This window comes from Capricornis sumatraensis, chromosome 22, assembly GCF_032405125.1.
Source record: "Capricornis sumatraensis isolate serow.1 chromosome 22, serow.2, whole genome shotgun sequence".
NCBI lineage: Eukaryota > Metazoa > Chordata > Mammalia > Artiodactyla > Bovidae > Capricornis > Capricornis sumatraensis.
Window position 1 is genome coordinate 52,171,243 of NC_091090.1, and position 14,288 is coordinate 52,185,530.

Genomic DNA, 14,288 nt, shown 5'->3' on the forward strand with positions numbered 1-14,288 from the left:
GGACTTTCACATTGTTATATTGTAGTTGAGTTTTAATCGTGATGCGCAAAAAGAATTATCCAAAAATGAATTCCAAGAAAAACAGAAGAAAAATTCTGAATGTAAGCCAAACTGCTTATGATGCTTAGAGTTCATAAAATTATCTTGTGATGTATCCAAGTTACCAGTCTTGAACTGCTACCAAAGTATTTATTTCAAATAACTTATCCAGTTAACCACACTCTTGTCAGCCAAATTATTTTTGGGAAAATTACCTGGAGCTAGATCGTGAGAGCTGTCATTTGAGACTGAGAATATATGCTGTGAATCCACTCCAGAGTCTCAAAGGGAGGACTGAGAAACTCATCTGCCACCTCCAAGAATCAAAACAGCTCCCACTTATGGAGCGCTTTCTTTGTGCCAGGACCTAAGCTAAGTGGGTGACATGTATTGCTATTAAGTCATTTAATCCTTTTGACAACCCAATAAGAGAATGGCTATTATTGTCCTCACTTCTAGAGGAATAAATCGAGGCACAGTAACTTAACCATGGTCATCAGCCTTTAGCCTCCATGATTTCTGGTTGGAAATCCTGTTTAATTCTATTGATAATCCCCCGTACATAATAAATCACTCTTTTGCGTGCTGTATTCCAAACCGTCTCTGGCTTCAGCTGTTGACAGTTTGACTCTGAGGCATTTAGGTACAGATCCCTTTGAATTCATTCTCTTTGAGTCTTTTAACTTCTACGGTGTGTATATCACTATCTATCATCAAATTTGGAAAAGTTATCAGCTATTACTTCTTCAAATATTCTTTCTGCTTCTTTTCCCTCTTTCATTTCCTTCCGAGAGGCCCATTATGTGTGTGTCCCACGTGCCTCGGGGCTCTGTTCATTTTTCTTCATATATTTCTTCTGTTATTCAGACTAGATCATTTCAGTTAACTTCTCTTCAAGTTCCCTGGTTCTTTACTCTTTCTACCTGCTCAAATCTGCTTTTGAGACCCTCTAGTGAATTTTTGAAATTTTTATTCCAGCCGTTATACTTTTCAGCTCCAGAAATTCTATTTGATTGCTATCCATAATTTTTGTCTCCTCCTTGATATTCTCTGTTTGGTTAGACATTGCTTTCAAAGGGCTGCCAAACAGGTTGATAGTGATAATTCATTTGCTGACGTTTAGGGAGTGCCAAGCCCATTTTCTCTTCTTTTTGTTCTTTGATAAGCTGCACGTTTTTATAGCCACCGTGGCTGTGAGGGTGTTCATTTTCAAGACTACCATGGAGCTACAGAGAGAAGAGTAGAAATAAGGGAAATTAAAACGCCCCAAAACTCGCAGTTCTTACTGAGATTCTTTTGTTTTTGTTGAGTAAATCCTCCCTATATTGTTGCAAATCTTTGGTTCATTTCCAGAGTTCTGGAGAAATAGATTTTGATCATGTTTGTTACGAGTCTCCTTATTTTCATGAAGGAGTAGATTTCTGGAAGCCCTACCTTTGCCATTCTGGGAGTTTTCCTCCAGAGCACACTTTTAACCGCTATACAAGTGGTTAGAAATTTGGGGCATACCAGACCCCTGGAGGGTTTTACCCCTGGAATAGTTTGGAGGCGGGCATGGCAACTCCTACGGTATTTTTGCCTGGAGAATCCCCTGAACAGAGGAGCCTGCGGGTTGCACGTAGTCCACGTAGTCACGAAGAATCGGACATGACTGAGCAACTAAGCACAGCACAGGAATAGTCTGGGATGTAAAACCATCTTCCTGACATGCATCTGCTGAACTACAAATTATTTTATGTATTTTTTATTTCATCAAGTCTTCTGTACATTATAAGGCATTATATTATCTTTTAGGACTTGTGTATAGAAATCTGTGGACTTTGTTTCAGTATAATAAATGGGGTGTTATGAAACATTTGTTTTAAAACTGGGAAGGTACACTAATTTTTGAAGGCTGAAAACCGCTGCTCAGGACTCTCCCCGCCCCTTCCTTTCATATTTCTGTCCTAGCCCTGCAGCAATAATGTCTCCAGCGTTATCTCCCAAATACTTGTTCTACTCAGATCCCACGTGAGAGTGACAAAGAGGGGGTTTGGGAGGTAAAAAAGGAGAGATCATCACAAATACTTCTCATGAGATTAGAATGAAAGAAGGAAACGGAAGCCATCTGATAAACCACGTAGAAAGTACTAAGGTATCTTTCACAACAAGAAAAATGTCATGTTTTGGTTAGTCATAAATTCTGCTTAAGAGAGTCATGTTATACACAGACCAAAGGTTACCAGTTTTCAAATAATTAAAAGCTAATAAAATATGTACCACCTAAGCTATATTGAATGGAATTTAATTTCTTTTGATGATTAATAAGGCCTCTTGAAAAACTTCATATAAATAAGAGTTTTCAGTATAGCATACTCATAAACAGCTGTATAATGGAAAAAAAGTAATTTTGGTAACGACTAAGACTGTTGGCTGTATTTTTTAAAACTCCTCTCAATAATTATGGATAAGCTTGGTCAGAATTTATTATAAAAAGCTTTTTAGATGTTATTCTCAAAATCCAATCTCTTCTCCATTTTCGGCAGGTATATTAGTTGATAATTTGCTATGCAAGAGAGCGGTAAAGGTGTCCAGGGTCATAGTAAACCCACCAGAGGGAATTCAGAGCAATGACAGAGGCCCTCCTGCTAAGTAGTGACGTCAGATGTGGCTCCTGAGTAGGTGGTGTCTACCTGAACATTTGGGAGGTTTCATTTGGTCTCTTCCATTTCTGGGGACACAATTAAAAAATAAAACAGATAACAAGAGGGAAAACTATCAAAAGAGGAGAAAAAATAAAATTTACGTGATTATCTCCTAATGTCCTAAAAATCATTGCTAATAAAGCTGCTGTAAAATTCTCTCCATAAATATTCAAGATCTCAGTACCTGGGATTGAGAAGAGCGGGGAAAGGCTATATACTTTCAAGACTTAGGCAAAACACATTTCCAGGAGAAGTTGTAAGCAGAAGCAAACTTGCTGAGTATTAGCACACTGTATGTGTAACTGAATACATCTGGGCTGGCATTTATCCAGTAGAGCCTGGGAGGACTGAACCAGCGTTTAGACCATACCAACTTTCTGACTGGTTCAAGTTCACTTCCATTGAGGTGGTGATGCTATCTAACCATCTCATCTTCTGCTGCCCTCTTCTCCTTTTGCCTTCAATCTTTCCCAGCATCAGGGGCTTTTCCAGTGGTCAGATTCTCAGGAGATAGTGGAGGACAGGGAAACTTAGCATCCTGCAGTCCATGGGGCAAAGAGAGTTGGACATAACTTAGTGACCGAACAACAACATTCTGATCGGTTGCAGCTTCCAACTGGCTTACGTCTGTGTCTGAGCAATTATTACCTGTTTTAATTATCACCCCTACTATAACTGCACCTCATAATTTCGTTTTGGTAGTTACAGCGCATCCCCGAGGCCATGCCATCTTCAGCCCCCTTGACTGGGGCCTCATGCTGCATCAGGGGCCTCCCTGGTGGCTCAGCTGGTAAAGAATCTGCCTGCGATGCGGGAGACCCGGGTTCCATCTCTGGATTGGGAAGGTCCCCTGGAGAAGGGAAAGGCTACACACTCCAGTATTCTGGCCTGGAGAATTCCATGGACTGCACAGTCCGTGGGGTAGCAAAGAGTCGGACACGACTGAGCGACTTTCACTTTACTTCATGCTACATCAGATGGTGCTTAAACTGCAGCTTCTTAATGCGCATCGTAGGATTCCTTCCCTGTGTATAACAAGCAAAAACAAACACCTTCATTGCTTTTCTCTTTTCTTGATGGGCGATTTGTTCCTCCTGGGCATATTGGCTTGACCTCCACCCAGCTGGACTTTTGGGAGCCTTTGGTGGACAAGACCCCAGAGAAACTCAAAATGCCCCTCTTGGTTTCAGCACTCCAGCATCCCCTAACTGTGAAGAGCTGCACTCGAAGAAGCGCGGTTCCCCCAGCTCCACAGAAGATCCCTGAAGCATGCCGCTTCCTCTGAATAACTCCCCTCTGTTGCTGGCTTCATTACCTTTCCCAACTGACAAGGACTTTCTTGATCCAGACTCCTATCTCCACTTTGGAACGTCTTGTAGACAAGCCTCAGGGTCAATCAACTTGTCTCTGCTTCTCTCCCACAACCCCCAGCCCACCCCATACCTTCATTATTGGAATGACCAGACTTCAGCAAGTCCAAGATGTGTGGCCATTACTGTGATTGGTATCACTGCCTGTGTTAGGAGTGTATCAGCAGGGCTAGAGAGGGGGTGCGTGTGTTATTCGCTCAGGCGTGTCCAACTCTTTGCAACCCCATGGACTGTAGCCTACTAGACTCCTCTGCCCATGGAATTTTCCAGGAAAGAATACTGGAGTGGGCTGCAATGCCCCTCCCCCAGGGGATCTTCCCGACCCAGGGACTGAACCTGGGTCTCCCACATTGCAGGCAGATTCTTCACAGTTTGAGCCACCAGGGAAGAGATGAGGGTACGGCCGTCTCCTACAAACACAAATAGTTTGCAAGACAGACCAGTAGCTTTTTTTCCACCCCCCCTGCCATTTTTCAAATGAATTCAAATACTTGGTTTACATTTGAAGTTGGTCCAAGACATCTCTTCCAGGGCTTTCTCTCGATCTTATTTGTGCTCTCCCTTGAGCCCTAATGAAGCTGCAGAAACAGAATTGCAATCCCACATCTCTTTCTTTTTAGGGAAGAAAACCTTTTTGCACAGATTGCAGAAAAGATGACCCTGTGGAATGTTTAAGCAGTTAGCCAAGTTAAAGGCAGTAAAGGACACCTTGCTTAAACTATTCACTCCATTTGAACAAACAACACGCAGAGCTCAGAAGCCCATCTTGGTCTCAGCTGTCTTTCTGGTCCACTTTTGCACCGAGCTCTCATCACTCCAGATGTGACCTTAGCCAGTTGGAACCAGGACAGATTCTGAACTGTGTTCTTTCTTCTTTAATAAAATGTTTTTTTTTTCTGTATATATTTATTACAAAAATTTCAAATGTTGCAGAAAAAAGTACAAAAATAAGAGTCATCCCCTTTCTAGCTACTCAGAATATTTGCAACATTTTGTTAAGCATTCTTTAACAGGTCCCTTTGCTCACTGTATTCATTTTTTATTGTTGCATAACAAATTACCAGAACCTTGGCAGCTAGAACGGCACACATGTATTATCCAGCAGTCTCTGTAGGTGAGGAGTTTGGGCACAGTGTAGCTGGTCCTCTGCTTAGGGTTTCAAATGATGGCGATCAAGGTAGTGACTGTGGGCCCCTCTGATGCCTGGTGCTCTCTTCCAAGTTCATGCTGATTTCTGGAAGAATCCAGCTCCTTCCCACTGCAGAACTCGGGGAAGCTGCCATTTTCTTCCAGGCCAGCAGGGGAACGTATTTGCTGCTTCAGATCTCTGGTTTGCTCTGTCTCAGACCTCTAGACCCAGATTTAAAAGCTCACGTGATTAGGTCAGGTCCACATGATAATCTCCTTTTTAATTAACTCAAAATCAGCAGATTAATTAGCTTAATTACATCTGCAAAATCCTCTTTGCCAGGTAAAGTAACATAACCCCAGGAGTGACGACCCATCCGATTCGTAGACATCACCCATATTCAAGGGGGAGGGATTCATACAAGAGTGGGGCTCATTGAAAACTCTGCCTGCCACGCAAATGGACATCCCCAGTGAACACTATACTTTGTGTTCTGTAGCGTGATTTTTAAAATGGATATGCCCTGGTTATTTTTTTTCCTACCTAATAAATACAGATCGGATTTTTATGGCTGAAGAGTGTTCTACTTTGTGATTTAAAATAGTTAATTGTATATCGGATGGTTTCTGATTTTCCTTCTTAAAAATTATGAACGGATAAACATCCTCATATACATGTCTTTGCATCTGCTTGATTATTTCCTATGCACAGTTCTAAGGAACGGGCTTAACCAAATCAGAAGATAAACTAAGCCAAGGGTCCTCCAGCAGGGCACGGTGCTGCTTTGCGAGTGAGGTTTGCTTCAGGAGAAGACCTCTGTGTCCTTTGCACCTATACCACTGAATTATTATTGATAGCATCCTTGAAAGGAGTTCTAGAAATTACTAGCTGCCACTGCAGGAAACATACAGGAAGTGACATAAAGAAACGATGTGCTTTTCGCTTCTCACCTCCATCGTTATCTGCCCAAAGAAGTCCTTTTCAATTTGATTAAATAATTCTCAACAAAACAGGGGCTTTATGTTACTGTCTACCTGCTTCTTTAGAAAGATGCAACACGGATATTAGATCACAGAGAAGGTTTATAATCTTTTTAACTTTAAAAGGACACTGCATATTTCGACAGTATAGTGGAAAGTCGGGTTCCAAGTGAAGGCTATGAGAAAATACAAAACCGTGAATCTTAAAAACAAACAAAGATTTAATGATGCCTGCCTTGCTGAGAGATCCTCTTGCCTTTCAAGAAAACAGTACCTGGTGAGCAGCTGCCAAGGGCCAGATCTGGTGCTGGGAATGCGATGGTGAACAGGCAGGCCACACCCCCAGAATGAACCCAGCACTCTGACAGTGCATGATGAAACTGAAAGGTGTATTTATCTAGACAGAGATCTAGGTTAAAAAGCTCTAAAATTAAAAAAAAAAAAAAAGACTTTCCAGGGAGCATATCTATTTCTAACCTGGATAGAGGTAGATAGAATTCAGCCATGTCCGTAAATATTAGTTCCTTTCGCAGAGGAACGTGAGATGTGAAAGGCAGGCACGTGTACCCAGAAGTGCTGACTGCCCAGACAAAAAGGGGCCCGCCGTGGCATGGTGGGCCTTTCCTGAGCGGAGAAAGAGGTGTGACGGGACAAGGCCGGCGGCCACAGAGGGTGCAGCCCTGCGGCTGCCCGTGTCCACTCTGGGAGCCCAGCTACTGGCGTTTCCGCCTGCTGACCAAGGCCCAGCACCTCCGGAACACAGCGAGTTACCTTCACCTCGGCCACTGCCACAAGTTCCTGGCCCTCTTATTAAACTCTTCCACCTTAAACACACCTTAACCTTCCGTCCTGAAACTGGAAGAGATGTGAGTAGCTAATTAGATATTTTACTCAGGGAAAAGAAACTTTCCCCCCATTTCCTGGTCGTTTGAAAAGAAAGAAAATCCTCCAGGCAAAGTCTTTACCTGAGGTTTGGGAACAACACTTACATCTTGTTCAAGGCTAACCTGGCCCCGGTATTTGAATTTAAAATAGGAGGTCTGGGGCCTATTAATCTGGGGCAGTGCTGGGGAAAGCCGGGCTGCTAATCACTGCAGGCTGTGCAGGACGCAGGCCTCTCTGCCTGCTGGTGTAACCTTCACCATCTGGAGGGAGGCTCGCGTTGTTTAATACGTGATCACGGTGACCTTCCTTCCAGCTTCGGAGCAAAGACAGGGGCTCTCAGGTGAGAGCTGACCCCAGGCCCCCGCCCCGAAGCCCCACACCCCACACCGTGACTGCGACCTCCATCTGCGTGTCCCTCCCCGGCAGGCAGTGACGCGCTCCCCGTACTTGTCCACGGCGCTGCTCTTGACCTACGCCCCCTGCACCTTTGGTATCTGAGCCTCTTTTGATTCCATCTCTCCCTTTATTCTGCCTTACTCTCGCTCCCTCTCTCCCCACTGGCTCCTCCTCCGTAGACACGACACTCTCTCCTAATGGAAGAATAATCAGAACAATCTTCCCGTGTTGCGCTGTTTTCCAGGCACTGGCCTGTCTTCTCGTCTTCCACTTACAACCCAAGTCACTCTTGGGGTAGAACTCGACTCAGCGCGTCTCCCCGCCCACACCCTCCCCACCTGGCCTTTTCCTGGTCACTCCCCTCCGTCAACAGTAAAGACGCCCCCTTTAAAGGAAGTAAAGGCTCCCTCCTTGTCAAATCCTGAGTGTCATCTGTGTGTATAAAGATGCCTCTTGGGTTTCATCCTTAGGGTTTCTCACAGGCCCTGAGTCCATCATCTCCCAAATGAACCTGTCACCCACCCAGCACCCGGCCCCTGCCCCAGACACAAACCTTCTCTTCCTCCTCCAGAGGTCTCGGTAAACAGAACCATCACACTCCCTGGAAATCAGGAAGCTTCCTCACACGCACAGTCCCCTCCTGACGGTTCCTCTTCTCTACAGTAATGGGGAGCTCAGTCCCTAGCCCTCACCCAGCTCTCTCAAGTACAGATTTGCAGATTTAACTGACCCAAGGAGAAAGCCCAAATATTTAACTTGGGATAAAAGGGTCTCGCAATCTCATTCTCACCAAACCATAGCTCGGTGCTTCAAAGCGTGGATCCTGTAGCTCTAACTTGCTGTGTGACCTCAGGCAAGATTCTTAACCTCTCTGTGCTTCCGTTTCCTCCCTTGTAAACAGGAGTCAATAATGCCAGCAGCTTTCTCCTGGCATGCTGGGTACATCAGGTGTGCTCATGAACAGTGCTGGCCGCACAGGAGGTGCCGTGTGTACCTGCCAGTCTTGTCATGCACTGCCCACTGCTACCTGCCAACCCCTCTTCCCCCAGATACGCAAACGTGCTACCCACCTGCCACAACGAACAGCATACAGGTCGCCAAGCACTCTGTGCCTCCACGACTTGGGTTCTTAGTCCTTTTTCGACCTGCTGAGTCTGGGGGACTCAGCTCAAACATCACTTCGGCCGTGAAGTCGTCCCTCCTGCACCCAGGACTTCCCCACTGAGACCCCACTGACCCCACCTGAACTTGCCCTCAGTCAATTATTGTGAACGTCAGAGAGTTGCCATGTTTGAGCACTCATCCTACACCAGGTCTTGTTCCAAGTGCCTTAAGCTTCACGCAGAACCTATGAAATGTTCTAACAGTTAGTTTCTGTGTCTGTCTCTCCTCCTTGATCGTGGAGTTCCTTACGGACAGGAACCTATGCTTTGATCAGGGTGGGGGTCCAGCACGGTGCCTGCTGCATGACGTGTGTGTGTGTGTGTGTGTGTGTGTGTGTGTGTGTGTGTGTGTGGTGTGTTCAGTCGCTCAGTCGTGTCCGACTCTGTGACCCCATGGACTCTAGCCAGCTGGGTCCCTCTGTCCATGAGATTCCTCGGGCAAGAATACTGGCGCAGGTTCTTCCTGACCCAGGGATCGAACCAGGGTCTTTCATGTTTGCCGCGCTGGCAGCAGGATTCTTTACCACTAGCTCCGCCTGGGAAGCCAGTGCATGGTGGGTGGCGCATAGTTAAATAAATGCTTCTGAGCTGAGTCAATCAAAGATGAGCAGGACTCGGAGAGGGCTGGGAACGTGCACGAATTCCTGACATTGAAGGACACTGAGGAAAGGAAGGCTGGTAGCCGGATCCGAAATTCATCAGTGCTAGAAACAGAGATGGCTGTAATTGCCTCACGCCACCGCTAAACTGCTATCACGATCTGAATATTTTCTGTAGTGCCGACAGGTTAATGTGCTCTCGTTTGTTCCCGTAGTGTCGTATAATTTCCGTCTTTCCGAGGATGTAATCACGCAATTCCTGATGACAGCTTATCCCGTGTTCTTGCTTCACAGGTCCCACGCTGTCTTGAAAGTTTTGCAGGGCCCTGAGCTCACGGGTTGCTCACCTTTGACAAAACATAAAGAGACACTCCCCTCGGCCACCTTTTCTTCTTGTTGGACAGGAAATGGAAATTCGCCACAATGTTATAGTTTCTAGGCGGATGGTCTAAGCCCATAAACAAAAGCATTTTATTGCTTAATTGTTACAAAAGCTGTGCTTTTTATAAGTCTAATATATATATATGTATATGGAATTCAAAGATATATGTGTTTTGATTTTAATTAACTTGTCTTCTCTACCATGTCTCTTGAGCCCATAGTAAATTCTGTTTCACTAGGCAGCAGACAATGGGTAAGATTGAAACTGTTTAAGGCATTGATTAGAACCTCTCTGTGTGGCCTTTAAGCTGGGGGGAGAGCCATGTGCCACCATATGAGTGCCCCCCGGGGGTACCAGTGGAAATGGACCTGCCCAGGAAACTTGCGTCCAGATCCTCAGTATGTCTCTGGGAGGCTTCCATTTAGCTTAAGCCATTCCAATAATTTATAGGCCTCCGCAGTGGCTCAGCGGTAAAGAACCCGCCTGCAATGCAGGGGACGAAAGAGACACGGGTTTGATCCCTGGATTGGGAAGATCCCCTGGAGGAAGAAATGGCAACTAGTACAGCAATTATCCTTCAGTTTAAAAAAATTTTTAATTAAAAAAAAAAAAGAAAGAAAGAAATGGAAACCCATCCCAGTATTCTTGCCGGGATTTCCAATTTTTTATCGATAGCATATCCGCAGGATTTTTGGTCCCTTTTTGATTTCCTGGAGCACTGACTGTGACGGAAAGTCTAATCTCACTGGGGCGGTGTTTTCTAAGGAACTACCACTGCTGGAATGAAGCCTGGATGACGAGGCCGGACCTTCCTGTTGGGTTTGGAGGTTGGCAAGTCGTGGACAGCACCCCCCAGGAAAACAGTGATGGTAAGGCTGCAACCTCTCTTCATATTCCTGATCTTTATACTTTGCATCTGATGTGTGGGAAACACGCCTGCCTGGTGGGAACCAACGTCAGCCGTGTGCTTCCTGGACACGCACAGCATCAACCACCCGCCAGTCAGGTTTAATTTCATTTCAATGGCTGTCTTTACTCTGATTACTTTGTAACTTTTAGAGGGGAAAAAAAGCATAAAACTTAACATATATAATTCATCGACTCTTGCTTTGATAAGCAGTTTTGAAGACAAGAGGAAAACTATCTGTGTAAGCACTTTCACTTGGCTATAAAGTATATTTCAGCCCTCCCTGACACACAGTGCTAAGATAGAAGGCGGTGAAGAAAATAACTCAGGAAATAATTACGGGTCATTCTTTAAATTGCTCTCTTTTCAGAACCTGATTTCTTTCCAGGTTGTGTGATTTCTTTCAAAGCTTGAGTATGTGGATACTCATCTTCTAACTTACAAACTCTGCTAAGTAGTGGCAGCTATGACACCCGCCCCCACCTCCAGATTTTTCATAAGCCTCCATTTTCCTTTAATATGATGATAAAACTCAGTGCTATGGGACACTATTTTTATTTCCCCAGGTATTGATGTGAGAAACTGATGAATTGGCAATTAGATCTGGAATGCATGAAGTGTTAATAATACATCCTTTGATGTACAGCCCTTTGTCTCAAAACACTTACATAACTGTGTCCTGGCCTCTAGTGGATGGAACAGTTCTTAGAGCTGAGATGACCTTCCCGGGTTATAGTCCTCAATTGAGGCTCAAATGGAATTTTACATTTCCTTCCTTTAAAAAAGATACTGATGTCTGCATATCCAGATATACACAAACACTCATTACGTGCTCATGAGGGAACATTAGCACAATACTGGATTTGGAGAGAGAGTTCAGCACTTCCTGGTGTTCTGGATTATATGTCATGACAAGGTATTTGAGTGACTAATGACAGCTAGCCTCTTAGTAACAAGAGAGAGAGTTGGCAAAAATTCAAAACATTTTGTCAAAGTCGGCTTGGGCCTACTAACTTCCCAAAAGCACGCGGTCTGTGTAGCGTGGCTAGTATCCGGACTCTCCGGTTAAACTTGACATATGCCCACAATGTCTGAAAATGAAAACAAACAGCACAAGTCCCGGGACATGTCACCGTTTCCAGCGCTCCAGATGCCGCCTCTAACAGGATAAGCCCTATGTCAGCCGACGGCTCAGCCCCCACACGCTTGAGGCTGTTTATAGTTGGAAGAGTAGATGCAGGAATGGTGTGCCCTTTGCTCTTTTCATGGCTTTGGTTTGGGGCTTGCAGAAGCATTTCCACCATGTCCCTCCCTGTTAATGGTGCATATGGGTGACTCACCCATTCTGGCCATGGAAAGAACTGGGGCTGCATTGGTGATGACCTTGAGGCGCGGTTGCCCCTATAGCCTGCTCAGGGCTATGACCTATATGCGGACCAGTTCTGTAAAGACTGGTCTGGAAAGACCCAAAGATGGGGAACTCACACGCTCCTTCCTCTGTGTGGTTCAGGGATGTATCGGTGCGGCCCCGCCTCTGTTCAAGCCATCAAGCACGGCCACGTCTGCTTCCAGTTTGACGCACCCTTCGTTTTTGCAGAGGTGAGTGGAGAGCTGTGGGAAAGCGCCTCCTTCCTCCCCAAGCTCTGAACTCATCAGAGAATGAGGCACTGGGCTGTTATGTCTCAATTTCCCAGGAACATGGTGTGTGCTTCCTGTTTACATAGTTAAACATGACAGACACCGTTCCAACCTCCGGGTGCTACATGCTAAATGCAGTTCTTACTTAACATTTTTCTTCCCTTGATGTTCTGAGATTTCCCCACCTGAAAGCAATTGCTTTAGTCACCTTAGCTTAGGTCTCTGTACCCAGGAAGTAGGTACCAACTACTCCCAAGAAATTAAGTGACGAAGTGAATCACTCAACTAAAAACTGGCAGAGACCATCCATGAACTGACATGGGAGAGTGCCCTACTTCACTCTGAGACTAGCCAGTGGCTCACACAAAAGAAAATCCAAACACACCCCGACTGTAATTTTAGTCTGGGAACTCTAGTCTGTTTCCTGCTATTCCAAGCCATCCTCTACCAGAGGGGACAGAGTAAGCTGTTACAATACGGATGGGAGAAAGCAGATTTGGAACAGAGCTCACTGACAGGTGGCTGGGGACACTTTGGGAAGAGGCTGAAATTCTGGAAGAACTGGGTGGAGGCTGGAAGCAGAGAGGGCAGTTCAAAGGTGCTCCAAAGGAAGCTCTGAAAGTCAGAGTAAATGTAACAAGTACCAGGTAACAGAGCAGGCCAGGTGGGAGGCTGCTGGGGGCAAGGGGGAGGCGCAGAGAAACATAAGAGGCTGAGAGGCAGGACTTAGCCCGGGTATGATTTCACCAGTAAGCGCGGTGAAATAATGTCTATCACTAGGTAATCACTTTGCCTGCCATTTGATGCTCTCAGCAACTCTTTAAAATGGGTGTTATAATTCTTCCCATTTTACAGAAAAGAAAAGTGAGGCAAAGAATGATTACAGAACCTTTCCATGATCATCTAACCAATAAAGAGTAGTGGTAAGATTTAAAGCCAGGCAAGCACCAGGTTCAATCTCTGGGTTGGGACGATCCCCTGGAGCAGGAAATGGCAACCCATCCAGTATTCTTGCCTGGAAAACTCCATGGACAGAGGAGCCTGGCAGGCTGCAGTCCATAGGGTTGCGAAAAGTCGGATGCGACTGAGCGAAGCACACACGTAGGCACCCAACCTCACGCTAGTAACCACCACATTCTGCTAGTATTCTAGAATGAATACACATGTATTATTAACGTGCGTCTAGAACTGTGGGAATTAAGAAGCCCGAGTCCTTAAGAAACTTGATTCCTGATGGAGGTAGTGGTACATAAACACAGCAACATTTTAAAAACTATGATGCAAGTGTTGCTAGGGAACCAAAGGTCAAACGAGTGATGTAGGTGATAAATGACCGGCATTCATGTTAATTGGGAAATATGAGCTCGGGCTGCAGCAGAACAGCAGAGGCCACCAGACCCTATCCTGGGAGAGAGGGTGACCGGGAACGGACACGGACACAGCTGTGCGACGGCCACAGCAGGTCAAGCGGAGCGTCACGGAGCCCACGGAAGGGAGGGCCGGGGACGCTCCCTGGAGGGAGTGGAGCCCGAGCCGAGTCTGGACGCATGACTAGCAGCTATTCAGCTTTCCTGGGGGCTCAGTGGCATCCACCTGCAGCGCGGGAGGTGTGGGTTCGATCCCTGGCTCAGGAAGAGCCCTTGGAGAAGGAAGTGGCAACCCACTCTAGTATTCTTGCCTGGGAAATCTCATGGACAGAGGAGCCTGGCGGGCTACAGTCCACAAGGTCACAAAACTGAGTGACTGGGCGTGAGCAGACAAGACAGTATTCAGGCTAAAGAGGTAAGAAAAAAAAAAAAAAAAGCCAGAGGATGGGAGGAACTTCAGACGGAGAAGACAACTTGAGCTTCCAAAAGGTACGTGCAGACAATTAAAAACTGTTCAGGAGCTTGCCTGGCAGTCCAGCGGTTAAGACTCGGAGCTTCCAGTGCGAGGGGGTGTGAGTCTGATCCTTCGTCAGGCGGCTAAGATCCCACATGCCCTGCAGCATGGCCAAGAAAACATACAAAATGAATAATAAAAATGAAAACCACCGAGGCTCACGAACAGGGATGTGTCGGGAGGTGTCAGACGATGACAGCTGAAGGATCAAGACGTGGGGCGTCCTGACCTGAGA

The 14,288-nt window shown here is 45.8% G+C and overlaps 1 protein-coding gene across 1 annotated transcript in view; it reads left to right on the forward strand.

Moving 5' to 3' along the window:
- The window catches only part of F13A1 (coagulation factor XIII A chain), a 141,985-nt gene that overhangs the window by 92,560 nt on the left and 35,137 nt on the right, over nt 1–14,288 (forward strand). The window contains exons 9-10 of the mRNA XM_068960457.1: nt 10,393–10,496; nt 12,045–12,133. Of these exons, the coding sequence (XP_068816558.1) occupies nt 10,393–10,496; nt 12,045–12,133 (193 nt within the window). The remainder of the gene's footprint in view (nt 1–10,392; nt 10,497–12,044; nt 12,134–14,288) is intronic.